The sequence below is a fragment of the Hemicordylus capensis genome, chromosome 2 (assembly GCF_027244095.1).
Source record: "Hemicordylus capensis ecotype Gifberg chromosome 2, rHemCap1.1.pri, whole genome shotgun sequence".
Classification (NCBI taxonomy): Eukaryota; Metazoa; Chordata; class Lepidosauria; order Squamata; family Cordylidae; genus Hemicordylus; species Hemicordylus capensis.
Window position 1 is genome coordinate 97,772,328 of NC_069658.1, and position 24,455 is coordinate 97,796,782.

The window sequence follows — 24,455 nt, forward strand, 5'->3', positions numbered from 1 at the left end:
CAGTGAAGGGGACTTTTGTTGAGAGTTTGGAGTTAATATGCGCATTGAATCACCAACATATCAACTTATTTAGAACATAGATTAAAATACTAGTCTAACTTTCTAACAGTTTCTGCTCTACCAAACATGTGTTGGACGGTTGTAGTGCATTAAGAGGAAACAGAAATAAAGCAAGAAAAAATCCAAGATTTCTTGTGCCAAACTTTGCACGACCAAATTTTAGGGTTCTTTGGCTTAGCCCATTTTAGGGGTCCAAGTTTACTGCCTGCATTCTCTACCAAAAACTGTTAATGGTACTGGCCCTGGGGTGTTTTGTCAGCACCCCAATGTTCAGGCTTTGTGGGGGAATTAACACTTTAAGGGAGACAGCTCCACCAGTTTTAATTTGTGCAAACATTTTGACTCAAGAAATCACTAGATTGAGACAAAGTTATAGTTTCAAAATATAAAAGAACTTATTTTGAAGGAGGGGGATACAGGGAGAGAATTGTGTGATTAGAGCAATTATAATACGGTTCTAGATAAATCTACAACTATGAGGTCTTTTTGTTTAAAGTTTAATTTGTATGAGATCCCAGGTGGGCAAGATAATAGAGGCTTGAGAGATAAATGTAGAGGGAATTTGATTTAAGAAAGGGGACTAAAGATAGTTTAGGCACCCAAGGAGGAGTGAAGGCTCATACTCACCTGATCTGGACAACGAGAACCAGGGATTCCTGGAGGAATTGCAGAGTCTTGCTTCTCAGCATGATGGGAAGCAGGAAGGGTGTAGAGGTTAAAAGAGGGAGAGGTGCCCACAAGAAAGCTCTCTCTGTGGGTCCAGCTTCCTGTGGGTGCAAGACAAGCTGGCACAAGGACTGATTCAGATAGTGATTTCAAGCTCTTTGTAGGTTGCAAGAGAGCATATGGAATGCTCAGTGGAGTCCCAAGTATAGCAAATGAAGGAGCACAAAGGTGGTTGGATGGAATCCAGAGTGGAGCACAAGAGAGTGCTTGTTGAAATGGAGTCCTAGACCATTGGCAAGACCAAAGGAGCACACTAGATCATGGAACTGGGGATACGTATATCCGAAAATATGCCTTGGGGGCACATTCCCACTGTCATGCTTTGCTTTCTAGAATTGTCTGAGAGGACCTGCATGGAATGTATTGTTGTTACTAATGGTCCTTCCTGGGTGTGACAATGTGGGGTTTGCCTTCTGTATGCAAGGCTGATTGTGATGAAAATCAGAGTATGCAGGTGTGTGAAAGAATATCCATGCTGGGAAGGGCTCTCCAGAAATCCTATCAATCATTTCAATGGTTATACCTCTAGGTCCATGTCACTGACTCATCTCCTTTGTGATGGGGAGAACATTACTTCACCACCTTATCTACTTTCCCCCTGCTTGACATAATTGGCTCATTAGCGTGCTGCTATCTCCTGTGAAAGGAGGGAGGGGGATGAAGTGGTTCACTCTAAGTTTAGAGTGGGCTTAGATGCCAGTTAACTTGCTATAGTTAACTCTCAACTTTACTTAGCTAGGGACCCCAGTGTAGGGAAGGGGCGTGCATCTTGATCCCCATTCCAATTTGCTTTGTTTGTAGCCAAATCTAGGAGTGACTAGCCCATTGCAAACTAAGTGACCTGTCCCCATGTGTACCATAAACTGAGAGCTCGCATTGTGGTGCAGCTACTAAGCATAAGCAAAATGCAATCTCCAAGCCTGGAGATGTAACTGCAAACAGGGAGGCTCCTGGGGGCTGGGTAGAATAAGCATAGCTGGTAACAGCACATACATACAGCCCTATGCTTGGAGTGCTCATGTTACCCTATGAATGAAATGTGAAGGGGGTATGCATTCATACTGTACTTCCCCCCACCCAGTCAGAGGATTCACCCTTGCTTAAAGTAGTGAGGAATAAAGTAGTGAGGAATAAAGTAGTGAGGAATAAAGCAGCCTTTGATTGCCAAAAATAAGTGGCAGATGATTATTTGTAATGTTTAAAAGTTCCTATTCTGTTTGTTAAAATATCCATAGTAACTGTGAGAACTGTAATTACATTTTGAGTGTCTTCACACATAAAAGTGGCAAGCAAGACGATGATGATGACAATGTTGATATGATGATGAATATTTATATACCACTTTTCAACAAAGGTTCCCCAAACGGTTTACATAAAGAAATAAAAATAAATGAATAAAGATGGCTCCCTGTCCCCAAAGGGATCACAATCTAAAAAGAAACATGATAGACACCAGCAACAGCCACCGGAGGGGTGTTGTGCTGGGGATTGATCGAGCCAGTTGCTTTCCCTCTGCTAAATAAAGAGAATCACCACTTTTTAAAGGTGCTTCTTCGCTCAGTTAGCAAGTGCTGCCAACTGCCAATTCCTAGTGAGCACTTGCCCCCATGTTGTCTGAACATGGGGGCAATGTTGAGCAGTGAAGCAGCACTTCCTTCCACCACCCAACAACTTCCACCCATCCGTAATCTTGGTTACAGGTTGGGCACTGGAGGAAGTGGAGATGTTGGACAGTGGAGGCTGCTTGGTCACTTGACAGTGGTGGGTTTGGATAACACAAATGGTGGGGAACTAGCAGCTCATGCCAGGGCCACACGCTTGGGTTGGCAGCATCTTACTTGCCATTATTACATGCAAAGCCATCCTTTGAGAATGTAAACATTCAGGACAAGCCACAACATTGGTGGTTGCGGCTGACTCCTCATGCACGCAAGCTCTCTCTTTGATATTATGGTCATGTTAGATGGCCTCAAAACTGGAGACCTGGATCTGACTGGAGCCCAGTCCACCAGTTGCCAGTCTTGGGACTACCACCACTTATTTTGCTTAATTTTCACGTTTACAAGTTTTCTTCAAGCCAGTGAAAAATAAATTAAAATTTGCATAACAGACAATGATAAAAAGATGAACTAATGTTCAAGAAGTCTGAAAGAAAACATATTGCTAAAACAAAATATCACTAGCATGGATATAGCAGGGTCGGTGTGGGCCTTGGGACAAAAAGTGAAGATGGGTCCCTGGTCCACCCCCTGCCAAAGAGGTACCTCTCCCCCACCCCCAATATCTTTACTGCAGAAGAGCTGTAAGGACAACAAAAACAAAACGTTCTCAGTATGTTTTTCTCAGTATGTTTATAAAACATGCAAGGACAATGGAAAACAAAACATTCTCAGTATGCCCTTTCTATCACTCTATACAAATAATATACATGCAGACTCTCTCTCTCTCTCTCTCTCTCTCTCTCTCTCTCTCACACACACACACACACACACACCCCAAGACACAGACACACACACTTGCATGTGCATTTCCCTGGCTCAGAAACATTTTTTAACTTCTATACCTCAGCTTAAAGCTGAGATGAGTCCTCCAGTCAGGAACCAGCAGTAGATTGCCAGTGAGTCAGGGAGAGGGAAAGCAAAGAGTGAGCTGTTGCCCAGCAGGTACCCCTGCCCCCCAACCTCCGCCCTCCACCAGGGACATCCCAGGGGCATCCCCCCCTATTCAATTACAGATGCATCCCTGATAACTAGATACACCCCCATAAGATGGGATAAAGTTAAAGTCATGCCATTGAGTCGGTGTTGACTCCTGGCACCCACAGAGCCCTGTAGTTGTTTTGGTAGCATTCAGGAGGGTTTTACTGTTGCCTCCTCCCACGCAATATAAGATGATGCCTTTCAGCATCTTCCTATATCTCTGCTGCCCAATATAGGTGTTTAAGCTGACTCCATAATGAAAGTGGAACAGATTTGCTTTAGCACTAACTGTACTTCTGAGAACTTGTGTGTGTGACTTGGGAAGGAACTATGTGGGAAGGGGAGATGTTTAAGCCTTTTCTACAACACTATTTTTGCAATCTGAATACCCTCTGAAACTGCAATGAGACCCACAGCAGAAAAGATGCAAGTATCTGTATAGGATATAAGAGGCCCTTGCAGCTGGGATTTTTATTTTATTTTTTAAAAAAAAATTAAGGGTGGGGAAGAATCCTATTGCAGATCTCCCATATCCTGTGTGGTTTGGCCTCAAGTTGTACACATAAGTTCTCAGAGGTGCACAAATAGCTTAATAATTAAACCTCAACAAAGAGCATCAGCCAATGCTAAAGGAAATCTGTTTTGAGTAATTAATCATAGAAAGTAAATAAGAGAATTTTTTTTTAGCATATCTCAGCGTCCCAGTGATTGTAAGCTACTGCCTAGTGATCAAAAGAAAGAAGGCTTTACATACAATCTGTGTGTAGAGCCAACAGGGGTTCCGCGGGGAGAGCTGGCATGACCCGCTCTCCCAGCAGACAATCCCTGGGTGGAGAGGAGCTCCAGGGGTTGGGCAAAGGGAAGCACCGCCATGGGGTAAACCCCCCCCCGAGCCCCAGTAATGCACCACACAAGTGCACAGTGCATTGGGTCCCCCCCCCTCCTCTCCCCTCTCCCTCTGCAAACAGCCATGGCAGACACACAACCAAAAAAAATGGTGTTCACTCCATTAATCTCATTTAAGAGGGAGGGCATTTAGGCAGACTTGCCGCCAGGAGCTGCATGGCTCCCATTGCTGCACACGAGCAGTAGAAACAGGGCTGAGCTCCCTTAACCCAGTTTCTGCTGCTCGTGAGAATTGCCTCAAAGTCATTTTTCTGGCACTAGTTCAAGCTATCTGATAAAGTTAATATATTGCTCCCTCAACTCTCTTTTTTTCTCTAATCTATACCAACCCAGTGGCTTCAGTCTCTTTGATATGCCCTCTAGACTTTATGCCCATCCTCACAGTCAACATTTTTTCACATTTTTTAATCATCATCATCATTAATTCAATTTCTATACCACCCTTCCAAAAATGGCTCAGGGTGGTTTACACAGAGAAATAATAAAGAAATAAGATGAATCCCTGTCCCCAAAGGGCTCACAATCTAAAAAGAAACATAAGATAGACACCAGCAACAGCCACTGGAGGTACTGTGCTGGGGGTGGATAGGGCCAGTTACTCTCCCCTTGCTAAATAAAGAGAATCACCACATTAAAAGGTGCTTCTTTGCCAAGATAGCAGGGGACTAACTAGATCTTTATTTAGATCCATAAAGTTGCCAGCATTTGAACTGACCCCTTTAGTTGTCACTTTAACAGCAGTTTAAGCTGCAGCAATTAGCAAGTGATATTGGGTGGGTTTTGGAAATGTATATTCTGCCTTTCCATAATAGACATAATGCCCAAGGCATCTATGAATGTAAAAACCAGTATAACTACAATATTCATCAAAATAATGAAACAGCAGTGAAAAACACATCAGTTGACAGCCCCACTATCTCACCCTTCCTTCAAGGAGTTCAAGGCAGAACACACAGACGTCTCGCATAACTGGAAACAGACAATAGTTGCTAACAGCTGGAAGAGGCATGAGAGGCTCAGCATCTCAAATGACACACATCTTGCATAATTTTATATTTCTGTTGCTGCCTGAGTTATTACTTATTAGTGAAATGGATTAGCACTGAAATAATGCATGTAATGCGGATATAGCATGTTCTTACATTTATGAAATGAACTGTAATTGTTCTATTTTGATATGCTGAAGTTGTATTTTGCTCTGTATCCTTGACTTATTATTGGCCTTCTATTAAGCTGTTTTGGACACTACCTTGTGGAAATCAGGAAACAAACGAATGGCAATTGGTTGCACCTGGCTTCTCCCTTTCTGCCCTGAGAAAGCAAAAAGACCGGCCACTGCAGGCAGAAACATGAAGCCCAGAAATGGGAACAATCACCCTGTGGGGAGGAGCCACAGCTCTGTGGCTGAGCAAACACTTTGCATGTGGTTTACATTGAAAAAGAGGGAAATTGCTCCCTATCCCCAAAGGGGCTCACAGTCTAGAAAGAAATATGAGTTACAGCAATAGCCTCTAGAGCAGTGGTTCCCAAACTGGGAATCTCCAGATGTTGATGAACTACAACTCCCATCTGCTCCAGCTACAATTTATTGTGGCTGGGGATTATGGGAGCTGTAGTTCAGCAACATTTGGAGGCTCCCAGTTTGGGAACCACTGTACTAGAGGGATACTGTGCTACAGTTGAATAGGGACAGTTGCTCTCCATCTGCTTGAAGGTGCCTCTTTGTCCAGTTAGCAGGACAAGTGAGCAGGATGCTTTGTCCAGTGCGTAGGACGCTCACGGCCAAGGACACAACAGATTTAAGGACCATAGGAACATAGGACACTGCCATATACTGAGTAAGACCATTGGTCTATCTAGCTCAGTATTATCTACACAGACTGGCAGCAGCTTCTCTAAGGTTGCAGGCAGGAGCCTCTCTCGGCACTATCTTTGAGATGTCAGGGAGGGAACCTGTAACCATCTGCTCTTCTCAGAGTGGCTCCATCCCCTGAGGGGAATATCTTACAGTGCTCACACTTCTAGTCTCCCATTTAAATGCAACCAGGGTAGACCCTGCTTAGCTAGGGGGACAAGTCATGCTTGCTACCACAAGACCAGCTCTCTGTCCTGGACACAGTTAGACCTCCGTTAGCTGGTTAGACCAACTAACCGATCCTTGGCAGGAGATTTCTGTTGAGCCTTCTCTTTATCTCAGTGGAAGATCCAAAAGGTCATGAAAACAAAGGCTTGAAAGATAGCTATTACAACTTTTGCTTCATGGGTTAGGAAGTGAGGTGCCAGAACCACAATGCTTCTTTTTCTCCAAGCTTTGGCTGGTCCCCAAAGAGCTAAAAGTCCCTTTGAGTAGCATATTCATTTTCTATGGTAGGCACTTGAGATTTTTTTTTTTAATGAATGTGGAAAATATTCTTAATAATAACACTAAATAAGAATCTGTTTAGCTCTGTGGAAGCACTAATTGGTGCTTATTGGGACTTGGGCCAAAACGGATGGCATTTAAAACCAAATTACTATAGTGCAACTTACATTATGAGACATTAGAGATTTAGGGGGGCTATAATTGGCTGACATCCTGACTAAATTTACTGGAGGAAGTCCTGTTGAAATTTAGTAGTCCTTTCAAGTAACTCCTGAGGAGCACTATTGATCAATTCAGGATGTCAGCCACTGAGTTTTTTCCCAAGAGTTCTCTAAATCATTGGTGACCTACTTTTGAATCAAGCTGAGGTAAGTTCACCAGAGACACAGTCCAAGATGGTATTGACTTTTGATCTAAACAGGGTTATGACATCCAAGAGACTTGGGAACTTGTGATATTGTTCAGCATTTGGTTAGACTCTGCTTGCATTACTCAGTTAGGCTTCATTAGTGCTTAGATTCAAAAAGGGTATCAGAGTGCTGCACAAGATCATACATGGGTAAGGATAAAGCATGTCTAGCAGTATACACAGTCCATACTCCACATTTTCAAGCGGTCTGGGACTGCTATTTACTTTGAAAATGAACACACATGCATATGTATAAACAACACTGTCTAAACATGTCCAACTTAATATGTTGAAGAGCGCTACTGTTCAACTAGAAAGGATTTTAAGGAGAACGATAAGAAAGTACAGAAAGTACTAAAGCTTAATCTAACCAGAAACCCACTATTTCTGTTTCAGAACACCTCTGCATATTTCACCATATTTTGAAATACTCTTGGAGTACATTCCACTTAGAAGGTCTCCTGTTCTGCACATGTGGCTACTAGTTTGGTGGCTATAGGCCACCTCCAGCCTCAGAGGCAAGATGCTGCTATATATCAGTTGCAGGGGAGCAACAGCAGAAGAGAGGGTGTGCCCTAACCTCTTCCCTGTGGGCTTCTCAGGGGCATCTGGTGGGCCACTGTGTGAAACAGGGTGATGAGCATTCGGCCTGATCGAGCAGGGCTGTTCATATGTTCACATTATTTCAGTATTAAGCCCTGTGAGGCAGGCCAATGTTATTATCCCCATAACGATGAAGGAAGAGGACTGAAAATGATAGAAAACTGGCTTGCCTAAGGCCATGTAGGAGTTCATAACATTCATTACATTTGAACTGGGGATTTTCCAACTGATTCATGCTTAGTCACTACACTGTACTCTGAAGAAATGTGGCCTCTTTCACCTATGAGTTTCCCATCAGCATTTGTGCAACTAAAATCTGTTGAGGAAATTAAGTGTTAAAAGTTCAAGTTCCTATCCCCAAACAGGATTACTCACATAGGAAGTCCTGAAAGATAAAACCTGGTATTCAAGAACACGGCAACATCCAGACTAGATAGTAATGCCTAAGCTCTGTTGAAATCAATGAGACATGTAAGGCTTGACTAATTTAACTTGCATTAATTTCAGTGGGATTTAGTCATGACTAGCTTAGTCTGGATGTTGCTCAAGTGTTCAGAAAGCTGAGAGCAGCAGTTAACATCACAGCTGAACAGTGTCAAAGAGAGTACCAATGTTGCCAGATTCTAGGCAGCATTAGCAGATCTAATCCCATTGAATCAAAGGAGCTAGGTATACCAAACACAACACAGGATCAGCATATGCCAATTTATGCTAAACATTTAGTGGCAGGTTACACAGTGCACTTTTAAATCCAGGTCTTACCCAGTCACTGTGTGATGTTTGATTTAAAGCACAGTGAGAACTTGGAGAAGGGAGGAGAGAAGGGTGAGGCTGGGTGAACCTGATTGCAGAGAGAGGGAAAGAATGAATTAATCATTGTCTCTGCCTGCATATCCCTTTTGTGCACAATTACATACCACCTATGTAATTGTGACAGGCAGGCATCTTTCATCATTACATGTAGTTTGACCTTCATTGGCATTACTCAAACATCATCAACAAAGGAAGTGCTTAACAGTAAAGCTACTGAGGCAAAGAGAAACTGTTTTAAACACTGACCATGTGATGTTTTCCTGTTGTTTTATATTCCACTTAGAAGGTCTCCTGTTCTTCTGCACATGGGGCTACTAGCTTGGTGGCTATAGGCCACCTCCAGCCTCAGAGGCAAGATGCCTCTAAATAAATTTTAAAACTATTATTTGGAACCATGAAAGCTAAACATTTAACTACACTTTTTTACAAGTATGAAGCATCTTCCTATATCACTTTCAGCATCTTCCTATATCGCTGCTGCCCAATATAGTACCAGCGGGGATTCAAACCAGCAACCTTCTGCTTGTTAGTCAAGCATCTCCCCACTGCACCACTTAAGGTGACTCACTGGATTATAAACCAAAAGCTGCCCCAACTATAACCTGAAAAGGAACATAGACTTTGCATATGATCACCAACTTTGGAACCAACCACTGCAATTGTGCCTTTAACGATAATTTAATCAGCTGCAATTAGTGGACTACATCCAAACTAAGAGTTGCATGCAGGGGATGCTTCTACATGTGTAAGTAACAGAGGGGCAATTTTCAGCAATCCCCTCTTCTCTCTGCAGCCATCTATGCCTTCTGAAAATATGTCCCAGCTGGTTCTGCAACTTTCAGAGACATATTTTCAAAAGGCACAAGTGGCTGCAGAAAGAAAGAGAAATTTCTCACCAGAAATCACTCACCTCCCCATGCATGCATGCATGGAAGCATTCTCTGCATTCAACTCTTAGTTTTGGATGTAGGTCATTAGGTGATCATATTAGCTTTATGGCAAGAAAGGCTTCACCTGGGCCCTTCCCAGGAATGGAAGAGATTATTATTTTACTTTGCTTCACCCAGATGAGTCAGTGTGCATTCATACAATAGGAGATTTACATTGAAGTCTGTGCAGGACATCGAGAAGATGCCGTGCCTTCCATACATGATTCAGATTTTCCCCTGTGCATTGGAGCTTAGCCTGCATTATCTCCATGCTAAATTTCTTTTTAATTTTTAAAAATAGATTTACTCAGTGATCTTGTGGAAGATTGACTGCCTGAAGGGGGAGCAATTTCACCCATTTATCTCTTCAAACTTCCACAAGATTGACTGCCTGAAGGGGGAGCAAAAGAAAAGAAAAGAAATCCACATACAAGTGAACCCCAGAATCCATGGGAATCCCATTCTCCACTACTACAGCAGATAATGAAACCACAGATACCAAGTCATTGAGTCAATGGGACTTGAGGGTAAGTTAGGTTCCTGGAGACGCCGAAAAGTGAGACAGACAGTGACAAAGGGTCCCAACAACTATTTTTAAAAAGTGCTTTACTGTGCTCTGCAGGTCTCCTGGTGTCCAGCAATGCCCTCCGAGGTCCCAAATCCAGCATTTTTGTGCTAAATATTGCGGTGGGGTTTTTTAGGGGAGAAATGAGCCACAAAATGGCTCTGCTCCTCAAAGCGGTGGCTGGAAATGAACTCAGCTATCATTTTTGGCCACCCCTGACCCACAGATATGTAAACACAGATATGTGTTTATGGGAAGAGAGCTGGTCTATGGGAAGAGAGCTGGTCTTGTGGTAGCAAGCATGACTTGTCCCATTAAGCTAAGCAGGATCAGCCCTGATTGCATACAAAAGGGAGACCAGAAGTGTGAGCACTGTAAGAGATTCCCCTTAGGGGATGGAGCCGCTCTGGGAAGAGCATCTAGGCTCCAAGTTCTTTCCCTGGCATCTCCAAGATAGGGCTGAGAGAGATCCCTGCCTGCAACCTTGGAGAAGCTACAGCCAGTCTGTGTAGACAATACTGAGCTAGATGGACCTATGGTCTGACTCAGTATATGGTAGCTTCCTACGTTCCTATGTTCCTATGAAATTAACCCTTTATGCACCATTTCCCCCTGCCTATGCCAAGGTTGGGTATCAATTTCCCCCTGCATATGCCAAGGTTGGGCATCAATTACCCAGCCACAGATAGGCGAAACCGCGGATGTCGGATCTGCAAATGGCAAAATTCACCTGTAAATCAAACGCAAAACCCAGCAGAAGACAGAATTGCTGGCAATAGACAGAATTTTTGCTGCAGGCTTTACAACAGGGGGAAATGTGTCAATGTGGTTGGTCTGGCAAGTTTTTAGTCTTGTGGAAATCTCCCCCAAAATAAGTTCTTTTTAAAACAAAATTGAAATAAATTTTCATGGGCCCAATGGAAAATTTTCAAAGAAACAAACCACAAATGTGCAGGTAGGAAAGAGGAGGAGCAGCATCCCAGCTCCTCTAGAAAGCCATTGGCCAGAAGGGCACGAAGAAAGACTGGGGAGCAAACGGTATTTATTTGTTTGTTTTTCATATTTTTATACCACCTGATATATGCTTCTCTTGGTGGTGTACAAAGTTAGAAAACACAACAAATGTAAAAACAGTGAAAAACCTGTTAAAATTTACACAGATAATAAAAACAATATCTTAAGCTAAAAACACACTAAATAGTCTCTCTCTGGTTTATTAGACTGAGGAGTGATTTTTATCTGCTTCGGCTGATATGTCAGCTGTGTCCATTTCTGGAGGTAAATGACCTTAAAACAGTGGTACATATTCTGGTAACCTCCAAGCTTGACTACTGTAATGCACTCTATCTGGGAGAAGTCTGGTTATGGTTGCCACCGGCTCAATTGGTGGTGACCCAGGACTGGACTTTCTCCGTGGCTGCCCCAGGGCTTAGGAATATGCTCCTTGCTGAAATAAGAGCATCTCCTTCTCTGTTTGTTTACAGGAAGGCCCTCAAGAGTCACCTGTTCGCACAGGCTTTTAATTAGAATTAATTTTAATAATTTGTTTTAATAATTGTTTTATGCTACTGTTTTAATTGTATTTCTGTTTTATGCTACCGTTTTTAATTGTTTCATGTATTTTAATCTTAGTTGGTATTTAAATATTGTTAAATTTTGTACACCATCTAGAGATATATATAGCAGGTGGTATAAAAATGTGATAGATAGATAGATAGATAGATAGATAGATAGATAGATAGATAGATAGATATGCTCCTATTTCCACAGAGAACATATTTCAAAGCCCCGGGGCAGCCACAGAGAAGGCCTTGTCCTGAGTCACCACCAAACAAGCTGGTGGCAGCTGTAACCAGACCTCTCCAGATGATCTTAATAGGCAACAGGGTTAATGCATACATACATGTATATCACAGTTATCTATTATCCTAATCCAGAGCAGCCCCTGAAGTTTCTTAAGCATGGTTTTAAACAATGCATTGAATATAACATGTATTTGCCCTAAGACATATTTGTTAAATGTTTTTTGTGGAAATTTGTGTATGGTTAAAGACTCCCATTTAAGATTTATGTCCCTTAAGTTATGTTGTTGAGCTGAACAACACTCTCTGAAAAACTTGATGACATTAATGAAACTGGCAGAGAGTTCCACAATCTGATTCCAGATAATTCAATTTAAAATTGAAATATATGCTTTAAAGTAATAAATAAAAATGATCTTCTTTAGGAGAGAGAGCCAAATTTCTTATTAATCATGCTAATTCATAAGGTGCTTAAAATAGGATATAATATGATGTTTTAAAGTTTATTTATGGTAATTTTAATCTGTTTAATATGATGTTTAGGTTTCAGTTGCTATTTGTAAACCACCCTGAGATTTTATATAGGGTGGTATATAAATGTGACAAATAAATAAATAGTACTTCCAGTTGCCAAATGGCAAATTCCTGTTGAAGTTTAAGTAATGTTTGAGCCCATTGTTGCTGCTTAACAAGAGGTTTGATCTGCAGAAATCAGCAGGGTCTTTCCCAAATGGCAGGCTGGGGTAAAGTAGAGTGGGGTAAAGTAGAGTGAGTTATGAGGTCATATATTAGCCATGTATAAGCGTAGTAAAGGTAATTCAGAGAAACCTGGGGACCATTCACATCGGTGTTGTTTTAATAGGGTTCTCAATTCCTTGCCATTTTTTCCCATGCACCATTCATACCATGCCACACACCAGGCAGTTTTGGATGACACAGATTATCTAGACCCATTTCAAACTGGCTTTCGGGCAGGCTATGGGGTGGAGACTGCCTTGGTCAGCCTGATGGATGATCTCCAATTGGCTACCGAAAGAGGGAGTGTGACTCTGCTGATCCTTTTGGATCTCTCGGTGGCTTTCAGTACCATCAAACATGGTAAACTTCTGGGTTACTTGAGGGAGGTGGGAATGGGTAGCCCTGTTTTACAGTGGTTCTGCTCCTACCTCTCTGGCAGATTTCAGATGGTGTCGCTTGAAGACTGTTGCTCTGCAAAGTGAGAGCTAAGGTCTGGAGTTCCACATGGCACCATACCGTCTCCAATGCTTTTTGCATCTACATGAAACTGCTGGGAGAGATCATCAGGAGGTTTGGTGCAGGGTGTTATCAATAGGGTGATGACACCCAGATCTATTTCTCCATATCAGTTTCATCAGGAAAAAACATAACTTCTCTAAATGCCTGCCTGGAGGCAGTAATGGACTGGAAGAAGGATAACAAACGTAAGTTTAATCAAAATAAGACAGAAGAACTGACAGGGCGGGGTTGGGATCTGTGAGATGATTTAGATCTGCCTGTTCTGGATGGGGTTACACTCCCCCTGAAAGATCAGGTATGTAGCTTGGGAGTTCTCCTGGATTTCCAACTCACTCTGGTTTCTCAGGTTGAAGCAGTGGCCAAGAGCACTTTTTCTCAGCTTTGGCTGATACATCAGCTATGTCCATTTCTGGAGGTAAATGACCTTAAAACAGTGATGCATATACTGGTAGCCTCTAGACTTGACTACTGTAATGTACTCTATCTGGGACTGCCTTTGTACATAATCCGTAAACTACAATTGGTACAGAATGAGGCAGCCAAACTGGTCTCTGGGACAACCTGAAAGGACCATAGATTTTGAAAGAATTGCACTGGCTGCCGATACATTTCCAAGCAAAATACAAAGTGCTGATTATTATGTATAAAGCCCTCACTGGCTTGGGTCCAGGATACTTAAGAGAGTGCCTTCTTTATAGGATCAGGGATAACTTCAGGAAATACCAGCTTCAAGATGATTTTTGCCAGGAAAAGGTCATAGAGGGAAATGCGAACCTGCTCCCTGCACACCATGGTCTTTATCTGGATCAGGCCCTTGTGGTTCGTTTTATTAAAGAAGAGAAGTTGCCACTCTTCTACTTAAGAAACAAGTGGGCGGGAGTGCTAAGTCTATGACAGTCTAGTTCCACCAGTGATTGGAGAGAAGGATAAACAAAAGAAATCCTTGCACCCAATTCAGAGGGTTAACAAACACTATATTTCTATTCTATTCTTCTAAAAATATATTGGACCGGGTCTCACAATCAGTGAGACCCAGTTTTAACCTGTGAGCGGTAAGGGAGCCCTGGGCGGCCAGATCGGCCGCCCACATGATGACAGGCTCAGAGATGGAGATGGCGGGGGTGGGGGGAGTGGGGGCCGCGCGCCCCCCACAAGCCCCAGTATGCCCTGCGCAAGTGCGCAGGGCATACTGGGGAGACCCCCGAGCCGGGAGGCGGCTTTTTGCCTCCCGGCCGGGGGTCTACTCATGAGTAGGCACTGTGCGAAGCTGCGCCGCAGCTCCTCACGATGGTAAAAAGCAGGTTTGCTGGAGCGCTCACTCCGCAAACGTGCTTTTTACCAGGGGTTCTCAAGCGGGTTTGCCGCTCAAGAACCACCAGGCTCGGCTGCGAGCCCGGTAGTTCTTGCGGTCACCAAAAATTGGGCTAGCCTGTGCTAGCCCAATTTTTGCTGATCGTGAGAAGCACCCCATTATCTTTTTATTTCCAACACACATGTATGTATCTATATATGCAAGTACCAGAGTTTGTTAGCAACAATAGTGACCAGTTCCAAATGCAAATTCACAACAGAGCAGGTATAAAAATCTTGCATAAAGTAGTATCACGTAGCCAAAATCCTTCTTCTATGATCATAGAAGAAGGAGGTGCCTTGACAATGCAAACAAAAGAAAAGCAAACAAAACAAAAAACCCAGCCATTTTTCTTTAGCAGTGTCCCAAAACTACCCAGTTATAATCCATACCACACCCATAAGAAATCTTGAGAGCATGCAGAACCAGAAGAACAGTCATGAGACAAACTCCTCAGGCTTGTCCAGGGCTTTGAGTTGAGTTGGTGCACAAATTTGATTGCAGTGTGAGAAATAAGCTGCAATGATATAAGCAAATGAATAAAGCAGAAAAGGTCCCCTTTTCCCTCTTCAGATCAGGAGCAGCTTTGCCTCCTTTTTCTGCAACAGGTTCCAGAAGACTCTCTGGAGCCTCTGAGCATGCTCCAAATTCCCTTCATAAGAGAAGGGAATTTCAGTACACCTTTTAACTGCCAACTGTTGGCCCTCTATTACTAACACTCTCCAGTAATAATATGGATAATAATAGTGGATGTTACATGTGCACAGTGGCTGACATTCAGATTAAATTGTTCCTAAGTAGTCCTATCGAAATTAAGTAGTCCTTCTGAATAATTCCTGAGTAGTACTATTGAATAACTTAGTCTGGTTGTCAGCCAGTTTCCTTTGGTTGAGGCACTGAACAGTGTCCGTTTTAATTTTTTTCATCTGTGTGCGGAATTAGTTTAGTTCTGGGTGGCAATATCAAGGCAGTGTATGTGCAAATATATTCAGAGTGGGACCTTCCTTATTCAATCTGTGTGGAATCTAAAATTAACTGAGCGGACATCAAAGAACTTGTGTGTTCACACACATGTGCATGCCTTAAGAGGAAGACTGGCACTGAAATTAAACTAATATCTACCACTATTTCAGGAGAGTTAAATTTCTCTCAGATCATTTTGGTAAAAATATTTGTTATTTTGATATAAATAACAAATTGTCCTCACAATCTAAAAGCATATCTACACCCAACTTAAACTAATTTAGCAATAGCAATTCATTTCCCTAGAGATTCCTGGGAAATGTAGTTCTTTGATGCAGAGATCTCTAAGGGATACTTTTTAAAACCCTCACCAAACTTTAGTTTCCACAATTTCTTGGGGAAATGGAAAACTATAACAATTAAATGAGTATGACACCAATAAAAGTTCTCAGTTAGGTCTGACTCATTAGTCTTAATGTTGTTAATTGTGAACCAGAGGTGCACCTAGGTAATTTTGGAGCCTAGACCTAAAGGACTTTGGAGCCCCCCCACCCTCCCTTTCAAATTAAGCATCATCATGCTCTGCTGGGTGACCACACCACCCAGGACAGACTAAAGAGGATTGGGGGGGGGGCAAGGGCTGGGGAGGCCCTGGACTTCAGATCCGATGCCACAGCAAAGCCATGGGTAGAGGGCAAGGAGGGCAGATGCACACTACCCATTGCTCATCCAGTACCCACCCTCCTGCTTGCGTCTGCTGTGGCCAGGAGGGCAGGCGATGGGGTGGGTGCACCCAGTAGGCTTCACCTGGGGTGTCCCGACCCTTAGGCCAGCCTTGTGTAGAGAGCCACATCATATATGCAGAAGTACATGCACGGGGCCCTTCACCAATGTTCTTACTAACACATGTAGGCCAGGGTGAAGCCAGCTTCCACAATAACACTCCCCTATATGTGATCATTCTGTCCTGAATGAACATCTATGAAGGACTCTGGTTATGCCGAATGAAGTGACTACTTTGCTTCCTTCTATTCTCTCCTCCAGCAGAATGATGGCCGCACCATTCAGGCACCAATTCTGCAAACCAGTCACCTCTGCAGAACAAAGAATCTGATGTACCTGTGAATGTTCTGTTTCTATAACCCCTGGGTGACCCACAGCTTTTATTTCAGTATCATTCTGACAACAGGATTACTAGCAATAATCCTCTTGTAACATGCAATGTGCATGTTGCTCATGCATGAGCAATCAGTTGCTCTGATGTGAGCAACTTCTTTAAATGGGTGGGATCTGTTTTGCATGATTTATAAAGCTCAGGATAGCAGACGACTCAGAAACCACCACTACTAGTTAGTCCAGTTCTGGGATGTGTATTAAATGCAAGTAAAGGGATCCCTGTATAGCACAGAGCTGATGTCATGTAGAATTCTGCTTTTCTTATGCAAAGAGTGGAGAGTAAAAACAGAGAAAATCCAGTTAAAATTACATCTTTGACAGAGCCTCAACTCTGTCAAAACCCTACCAACTCCTGGTGTGAAGCGAGGGTCCAAAGAAGTAGTGAATAAGCCAGACATCTCCCTGCCACCTAATAACTACAGGAGGGGGACCCAACTTTGCTGAGTAGTGGGTTCAAATGCTGAGGAGAACAAGATTCCTGTAACTTGAACAGCTCTGTAGAACTGGAAATTTCGGCAGTTGCAACTCGCCACAGAGAAGTGCTAAAAGCAGCCCCTTCTGAAATTGCCTCTTTTACATGACTAATAAAGGTAAAGGTTATCATCTTTCTTTGCCTTTTTTTTTTTTTTTTGCCCTGGTCACCTTGTTGCAAAAGAAGTATTCTAAGTTTACATCATTACACTACTTCTCCAAGTTCTAGGCAAAGTTACAAAACATACATATAGGGTACAGTGGAGGCCACAGTTTTCAGTTTCTATAAAGCAATAGCACAGCTATCAATAGTTTGAAAGCATCCCGAATACAATCAAGTTCCTGTCATTTAATCTCATTGCTGATGCTCTAGTACTTTCATAACTGAATCCTACATGACTTAACAAGAAAGAAGAAAACTAACAGGTGCTGCTGGAGGTGTAAATCCTAACATATACAGGCTCATTCAAAGGAGTTGTAGTCATAAAGAGATGGTTGAAATACAGCACAATCTTATGCATATTTACTTGGAAATAAATACAACTGAGCTCAGAAAGATCACAGCTGAGAGTCAGAATCCCATTTGTTGTTTCCTTAATGGGCTGGTTCAGACATCATGCAGAACCTTGTGTAAAACTGGAGTCCTCGCAACATCTCTAGAACTTGAGTGAACATTCTCCTCCTTCTCATCCTCATATAAGTGTCTACTTCCTATCTAGGTAAAAAATAACCAAGATTGGTTGCGATGTCTGAACCTACCAATCTTGGTTTATTCCATACTTGCTTCAAATATGCTGAGATCTTTCTTAAAGTTACAGATTTTGGCATATTTGAAGCAAATAGGTTAGAATAAGCTATGATTGGTCATAGGCATGGAGTCAGCCGGATGGTGGCCTGTGTCTGTCCCTGCCTGGCGGCCCCTCTAGTGAAACAGAAATAAAGGCTGTTGGGCAGTAAATACTGTATGAAATGGACGGGGGAGAGCTTGCTTGGGGCTCTGCAGAGCCCAGGCCTGGGCAGGGGAGAGTTTGTTTGGGGCTCTTCTGGAGCCTGAGCCATGCTCCCCCTGTGGGCTTCGGCGGGCTTTTTCATTGGTGGCCTGGGTTCTTTTGAACCTGATGGCACAATGATGGCTCTGCCCCTGATTGGTCAGTTCGGACATCATGACCAATCTTGGTTTGTTTTAAACCTCAGTAGGAAGTGGACACGTGCATGGGGGTAGAGAAGGGGAGCAAGTGCATCCAAGTGAAGCTCAGAGGCATCACATGGAGTTCAGTTTTAACTGAGGTTCAGCATGACATCTGAACTGGCTCAATGATTTAAAATGAGTTCAATGAAATCTACAGAAAATTTCAACAGCCAGGGCAGTTTCTCAGACTGGCAAAGTTGTGCCGTCGAGTCGGTGTTGACTCCTGGTGCCCACAGAGCCCTGTGGTTTTCTTTGGAGGGGTTTACCATTGGCATCTTCCACGCAGTATGAGGATGCCTTTCAGCATCTTCCTATATCGCTGCTGCCTGATAGAGGTGTTTCCCATAGTCTGGGAAACATACCAGCGAGGATTCAAACCAGCAACTTCTTGCTCCCTAGGCAAGTTACTTCCCTGCTGCGCCATCTATCAGCCAAAACCACATGTTCCTCAGGACTGCTTGAGCTCACCATTCCGGTTTGAACTTCAAGCAGTTGCCAGATCCAACATGACAGAGGATTTTAATGGGATTGTATTAAGGGGAAACTTATAAGCTTTTACCATGAGTGAAGAACTAGGGCTTGTGAAATTGTACCTTTCAGAATTTGTTTCAGACAAAACTATTATATACATATTAGCTCATTCCTAGATAGAATCTGGTAGGGCTGACAACTTTTGAACCCATTATAGAAGTCCTTGAGCAGCAGTCTGATGTGCACAATCAGCATGTGAAGCTTTTCATGGCATTGAGAAATAAAGAGAGCTGTTTGGCATCCAGACATTAGTGGGCAATAAAGGCACAAAAGTAGCCCAGGCTGGAGTGTGGGTTTTGTTTTTTGTTTTTTGGGCATTTGACAATGCCAGAATCTAGCAAACCTCATTCAAAACCTTGCTTGATAGATCCATTGATTGAGGTAGACATTTTGTCATTGGTAAATTGTATTAGATAAGGCTTGGATAATGTGGATCCTTTCTGCAACTGTCTCTTTATTCAGAAAGCTCCTCTTGAGTTTCCTATGATGCAGGCTTACTGAATTTACAACAGTCCTTTTCAGTTTCACAACAGGTCCTGTCAGACCAGATGTGGAAGCTTCTAGCCAAGCTCCCCCAAACAAGCAGAGAATTCCCTCTCCAACAGCAGCATGGTTTGTTTTGCAGTTGGTAGTTTCTTTGGCCCAGCCCTCTACCGTTCTTGCCAATCGGCATCTGTTTCTTGGCTACTCTGTGCCAAGCCTCTTGCATCAAACCGGGAGTGGGGGGGGCTGGGGGCCGGTTTAGATGCACCATGATGGCAAATTCATCCATGCTTAAAACAAACAAGCCAACCTGAAAGTTGGTTTCAAAGCTCAGTTTGTTTGGCCAAACTGAACCTTGGGTGAATCAGAGAGGTGCATTCAAACAGAAAAGCACAGAGGGGATTCTCAAATTCAACTCAGGATCCACATTGCATCTATGCAGATTCAGTGTGTATTGCTGGGAGAGTAGGATCACTGGTGCTGATGCTTTCCTATGGGAGTTCATTGGAAGGCTGGAATAAAGAGTCCATATCCAACCTTCAAATGAATGTCAGGATTGCAGCATAATTATTCTGTATTCCAATTTTCAAACTAACAAGTGGGATTGCAGCAGAATATCAGGAGCAAGGTCTTCTGAAGCAATCCTGGCCGCCCCTGCCCCCCGCCAGCCTCCACCCCACTCCATTCTGTCTGGAAAAGTTTGTTGTCTGATGATGCCTTCTTCTTAAAATGTTACAGTGTGGTCAATGTGCAGAGGAAGGTCTGTTATAATCTCCACATTGAACCCATCATTATTTTCAATTGTTGTATCTTCTAGGATGATATGGAAAATGGCATCACAAGCCCCAAAAATGATCTCACAGTTAGAAACAGGAACTTAGAAAAAGACAATTCCCTACATCCTAAGCAGGTAAGAGCTTTTGTTTTCTAGATTACACAAACAGCTCTGAATCTGAACCACACTAAGGTTGAAAACTAATGCAGAGTAGGGATGTGCACGGAACCGGCCAGGCCAGTTCACAGACTGGTTCAGGGCTCTACTCATAAAGGAGAAGCCAGTGAGGATTCCTTTTATGAGTAAAGGGGCAGGGCAGCTTCCTAGAACTAGAGGATGCAGGAGGGGAGCCAGGACTACTTACCTGAATGGTCAGCAGTGGTGGCAAAAGCAGCAGCAGTTCCCCCCACCCCAGCCTCCTCCAGAGCCATTTTTGTGACCTCATTTAGGTCATGTGCAGAGTCCTGAACTGGTCCGCATCTGGCCCAGGCTTCTCTGGAGGAGGCCAGTGGGGATGGTGAGGAGCCGACGCTACCCACGATCCCAATACCAACCATTCAAGTAAGGAGCCCTGACTTCCCTCCTGCATCCTCTTGTTCTAGGAAGCCCCCCAGCCCCTTTACTCATAAAGGGGAATCCTCACCGGATTCCCCTTTATGAGTAGACCCCATGAACTGGCCCAAACCAGTCCGGTTCAGGCCGTATCTGGGCTGGGCTGGTTAAAACTCAGACCAGTGTAAGATGTTTTTAATATCAAACTTCCCTGCTCCCCAAAGGTGAAAAGAACATTCAGAAGTATAGGTTCTTTTATCTTTGTCTGGCTGATTTCTATCCACCTGAGATTCAAGAAGCCACAGAGAGAGATAATAAAAATCAAGAATGTTTATTCTCACCCAGTTCTTTGATAATCTTAGAAGACAGCAATGCAATGTAGCACTCAGGGCACAGGTAACGCATCCTGATCATAAGTTCTAGATGGAGATATTTCAGGGACCTCGCTGTTCTAGCCGGAAGCTGCTTGTCCATTTTTTTCCTTGCTTCTTTTCTCTCTACCTCTGTCTTGCTATCACACCCTTATATCCTGTAGAAGACCTCACCCCCTCAAACTTGTTCCCTTGCTTGCTTTAACATTGATCAGCCAGATGAATTAAGATTACTCTTGACCTATACAATAATTTGTCAATTAGTCTTGGACCATAGTTTACATAGAATTTACACAACTGCTACCGGTATATTTGCATTTAGGTGTTTTTATCAAAACTCTACGTCAAAGGATGTATCATAAGAAAACCAGACAGGGACTTCTATGGTTTATGCCCATCCTGTCAATATATGTCATATCATCTCAATTTCTTTGATGTAGGACCTCAACTACGGCAGAAAAGCTACTAAGTAGGGGTGTGCACGGAACTGGTTAGTCTGGTTCAGTTCAAGTCTGAACTGGCCCTGAACCTGTCCGGGCCAGTTCAGTCCGGCACACCCTTGAAAACCCCCGCCCCTCATTCAGTCTGGGGGGTTTCACATTTTTTTATTACACTTACCCCCTCTGGGGGATTTGTTTTTGGCAGTGGGGGGTCTGCAGTTCCCCCTCCCCCCACTGGGATCTCTTGTGCTCTTCGGCTGCTCGTTGGCCTTTCTTTCTCAGCATGCTGGCCATTTGGGAGGCTGCCACGCCTGCGCAATGGGCCTGCCATGCAGAGGCCCATTGTGCAGGCATGGTGGCCTCCAAAAATGGCCACTGCACTGAGGGGGAAAGGCCAACGAGCAGCTAAAGAGCATGAGGGCGGCCAGCAGGGAGAGAGGAAATCTCTGCGGACACCCACCCCCCGCCACCTCAAACAACTCCCCCGGAGGGGATAAGTGTAATTTTAAAAAAAAAATTAAACTCACTTACCCCCAGGGAGTTCAGTCCGGAATCAGACCAAACGTGGTGGTTCAGTTTGATCCTGAACAGTCAAACCAAACATCGAACCTGTTTGCACATCCCTACTACTAAGGTGTGCCTTCTGAAAGGATGCACCTTCTGACATTTGGAAACTGTCTGAAAAACAATTTATATCTGAAATAGACTGACAATTTTGACTTCACGGGCCCCAAAGTCTGGATTTTCCTGAAACCTTAGTCAAGTCGCCCGGTCATTTTGGCCATAGAAAATACTCTTCCTCTATTCTTACACCAGCACCCACTTTACGTAGGGGGTGGGAGTTCAGTTCAAACCCAGATCACTCGAACTGCCCCAGTTTGAGTCAAACACCGGGGTTCAGTTCGTGTGCGGGATTCATATACCAAACCAGTTCGCATACCCCTAATGCAGAATTGGCAAGCTTGAGGCCAATGAGCATTGCTGTACATAACTTTGCATAGGTTTAGAGCAAGAATGGAGCTTGCACAGAGAAATGTGGTGTATGAATTGGCAGATTAGAATTATAATTAGTGGGAATACCAACAAAAATTACCACAATGTTTGCAGCTGCTGAAAACATGCTTACAACAACTTTCAGCCTCAAAGGCAAGAAGCCTCTAAATACCATTTGCAGGGGAGCAACAGCAAGAGAGAGGCCATGCCCTCACCTCTTGCTTGTGAGCTTCTCAGAGGCATCCGGTGGGCCACTGTGAGAAACAGGATGCTGGACTAAATAGGCCTTGGGTCTGATCCAGCAGGGCTGTTCTTATTTTCTTATAGTGAAGACCCCCTAAACCCTACAAGGATGTGAATGGTAGTTACCAGGTCTAATCACAATGGCATATATTGTTTTATGCTTTTTATGAATAAAATGGCTGAAGAGTTTTTAAAAAGAAAATTGGTATTATTTTGTGTTTGTATGAACCACAAATGTGAAGACACAAATTTGAACAAAATGTTGGCTGATTAGGTTAGGCTAGCTAGTCATTTTATTGCATCTTCTTGCATATTAGTCCTTGGTTGAGTAACATCTTTGTGTGAGATGTATGTTTGTTTTGAGATATATGTGTGTGACATATGTTTTGAATTGTCTTTCATTTTTTGTAAGTTAATTTTTTAAAATATATAATTAGAAAAAGTTTTCTTCTTTCCAGAATGATGCAAACTTCAGTATAGAGAGCAATCAATATGTGAACAAAGATGAATCAGAAGAAAATGAGAAAACTGGTTGCAAAGGGTACGAATTTCATTTTGGATTCTCCACCTACATCTTTTCTGTTGCCAAAATAGCCCTGTTTTTGGGGTAGCCCAGTTTCCCACCACACCATTCAGATTTTCACAGCTCCCATTTTCAGCAGAAGCCTTTTTCGAAGATCTGCTGAACCATGCACTAGTAGTTTATCATATTTGTACCTTGCCCTTCCTCTAAGTTACCCAGAGGAATGCATATGAGATTGTCCCTTTTTATTCTCACAAAATTGCATAAAGTAGGCCATGTTGAGATCCTGAACACACAAAGGGAATTTCACGACAGAACAGGAATCTGGAAATGGAACTCTGCATTCAATATCCAATATCCCAGATGCTATGCCACATTATCTGTTATTATGGATGGACACTATGCAAATATTGTTAGAATTAATCCCTAGAATAATAAATTTTAACCATAGAAGCTATTCAGACGAGCAGAAAATAGGGTTACTTCCTGAAAGCAGATAGAACCCTATTTTTACCTCATAGCAAACAGACGGGTACATGCTGCAGACCCAACAGGGAGTGTGAGCAACACACGATTAACATTTTAAGGTTCGCCAGCCCCAGGTAGCATTGTTGGTCCTCCAGCCCCGCCCATGGCAACAGCAGTTCCCTGAGTGGACGGGGCAAGCACGTGACCCAAGGAGACCACTCAGAGGGCTCCAAGCTGCAGTCCCTCTTTGCTGCTCCCTGATTGGTAGCCTCAGTTAAACCTTTCCTGGCAACTGCAGCACTGTCAAAGGCATTGAACTCTGTCCCCATGCCCAAAACTCCCTGCTCACAACAAGGCAGGAGAGAGAAGAGAGCAGCTGCAGCTGCAGCTGCCAGCAAAGGAAAAGCCAACATGAACACACACAAACCCCAACACACACCCCAGATCCAGGAGGGACACAGCAGATGCCCCCTGGAGCAGTTGCCAGATGCTGGTGAGAGCAGCTGCCAGATGCCCCACAACTAGCCCAGGCACTAAGCTGGTGGCAAGGGCGATGAGATGTGTCTCCTACCACCCCTGTCCAGTTGGCCCCCTGATCACAGTGGATGGGTAGACAAGCAGGCAATGGGGAGTGTGCACCTGCCCTCCTTGCCACATGTGCCACCACCCACTTCAATCTTGCTGTGGCAGCCCCCATCATCCCATCCTACCATACAACAGCATGGTTTGGGAAGGCAGAAGGGGGAACCTGCCCCGCCCCCTCACCCTCCTCGCAGCTGTGGCCTCCGTGCCACC

The 24,455-nt window shown here is 43.6% G+C and overlaps 1 protein-coding gene across 1 annotated transcript in view; it reads left to right on the forward strand.

Annotated features, from left to right (window-relative positions):
- SLC28A3 (solute carrier family 28 member 3) overlaps positions 1-24,455 on the forward strand; it is a 101,627-nt gene that overhangs the window by 11,347 nt on the left and 65,825 nt on the right. The window contains exons 2-3 of the mRNA XM_053293077.1: positions 20,113-20,205; positions 23,128-23,210. Of these exons, the coding sequence (XP_053149052.1) occupies positions 20,113-20,205; positions 23,128-23,210 (176 nt within the window). The remainder of the gene's footprint in view (positions 1-20,112; positions 20,206-23,127; positions 23,211-24,455) is intronic.